Below are 1,523 nucleotides of genomic sequence, written 5' to 3' on the forward strand. Positions count from 1 at the left end.
TATGCAGCTGTCCCTGGTAAATGCAACATGTGCTTGTGACGCCTGATGAAGGCTCTAAGGTCCCTGTTGATACAGCTCTAAGTACTCTAGGATCCCTGTTTGGGTTCTTTCTGTTTCCCATTCACTCGTTACTCCCTTGTGTATATTAGCCCTGTGTTTTCCTTTGCCCTTTGTCACGTCGTACCTCCTCATGTGCTGTAAGCCTCTATTTGTTTCTGGTTTCAGTTTTAGTTCTGTGTTTCTAGTTTCCCAGTGTGTTGTTCTGAGTTTCATACTCAAGGTTTTGGTTTGTTTTTCTGTGAGTTTATGTTATGATGGATGTTTTTCCAATAAATAAAGCTGCCATTCTAAGTTTTTTTTTTTCTTCTGTGCACGAGTGTCTGGATTTGAGTCCACATGCAGGCTGCATAACCTCACATGACAATCTTAGCCTCTATGATGTCTGACAGGAGCTTCCATGTGGTCCTGAGGTAGGTTATCATCTTGTAGTTGGGTGAGACCGGTCCCTTCAGGGGATCCTTGGGGATCAGGACTGTCCAGCCTTCAGTCAGTTATTCCAGGTGTGTCTCATCCGTTAGCGGCTGGTTCATTTGTCCTGCCAGACACTCATGGAGTGCGGTCAGCTTCTTTAACCTGTAGGTATGGATCATGCTGGGGCGCAGTGATGTCCACTGCTTCAGCAGGTGTCGTTACCTGTGGAGCAGAAATGAGCAGCTCCGCCCGAAAAAGTTGTTCTAATGTTACATGGTGTAACTCTTCACATGCTTTTCCTTTTCCACCTTCTTCTTTTTATGTATTTACCTGTGGAAGTTCTTTCATCAGCTACAGCAGGCTCTATTACAGAAGCAGCAGATTTACAGTTTCATGTCTCCGTTGATTGTGTCAGTGATTAACACGGGTGTGATGACAAGCAGATCTCACTACCTTCAGAGGTAATGCTTGGAAGAAACGTGAAGGAAGAAGGAACTAAAACATCACCGATTAAGTTCAGCAGCATTTCTTTACTGCACCAAACAGCAGGGTGAAGCCACTGAATCTCAGCTCACTGTAAACCGTGCACACTTTATAACACACTCACGTACCTTCTACAGTCTTAAGCCTTTTATGTTCACAATACAGGATGACGCCAAAGGCAACAATCAGGACAACCAGGAGAAGCAGGGCACCTGCGAGGACTCTGGGCCAGAGTGGAGGTTCTGTAATCAATGCAAACAACCACACCATCATCGAACATGATTCACATCAGAGTTCACTTCTACTCTGACTGTTGACAGCACTGACCTTTGACCCTCAGGTATACTTCTGTCCGCCTCAGATCTCGTCCATACTTCCGGGTGGTGCAGGTGTAGGTTCCACTGTCAGAGACTGTAGGGTTCCTCAGAGTGAGGCTGAGGTCTCCAGTCTGCAGAGCGTCGGCTCTCATTGATGTTCGGTTGGAGTAACGATGGTTTTGTTCTTTCAGCTCATCTCCGCTCTGCAGACGCACGTGGACTGTTGGCTTCTTGAACTCATCACGGTCCCAC

General features: G+C 46.4%; 1 protein-coding gene across 1 annotated transcript in view; it reads right to left on the reverse strand.

Annotated features, from left to right (window-relative positions):
- The window catches only part of LOC102308611, a 6,129-nt gene extending 4,706 nt beyond the window's left edge, over window positions 1-1,423 (reverse strand). Inside the window, exons 1-2 of the mRNA XM_005953370.2 lie at window positions 1,282-1,423; window positions 1,083-1,196 (exon numbers count right to left, since the gene is read on the reverse strand). Coding sequence (XP_005953432.1) covers window positions 1,083-1,196; window positions 1,282-1,423 — 256 coding nt within the window. The remainder of the gene's footprint in view (window positions 1-1,082; window positions 1,197-1,281) is intronic.
- Window positions 1,424-1,523: the final 100 nt, after the last annotated feature.

Source organism: Haplochromis burtoni, unplaced genomic scaffold (genome assembly GCF_018398535.1).
Source record: "Haplochromis burtoni strain Fernald_Lab_line unplaced genomic scaffold, NCSU_Asbu1 Contig_3576, whole genome shotgun sequence".
Classification (NCBI taxonomy): domain Eukaryota; kingdom Metazoa; phylum Chordata; class Actinopteri; order Cichliformes; family Cichlidae; genus Haplochromis; species Haplochromis burtoni.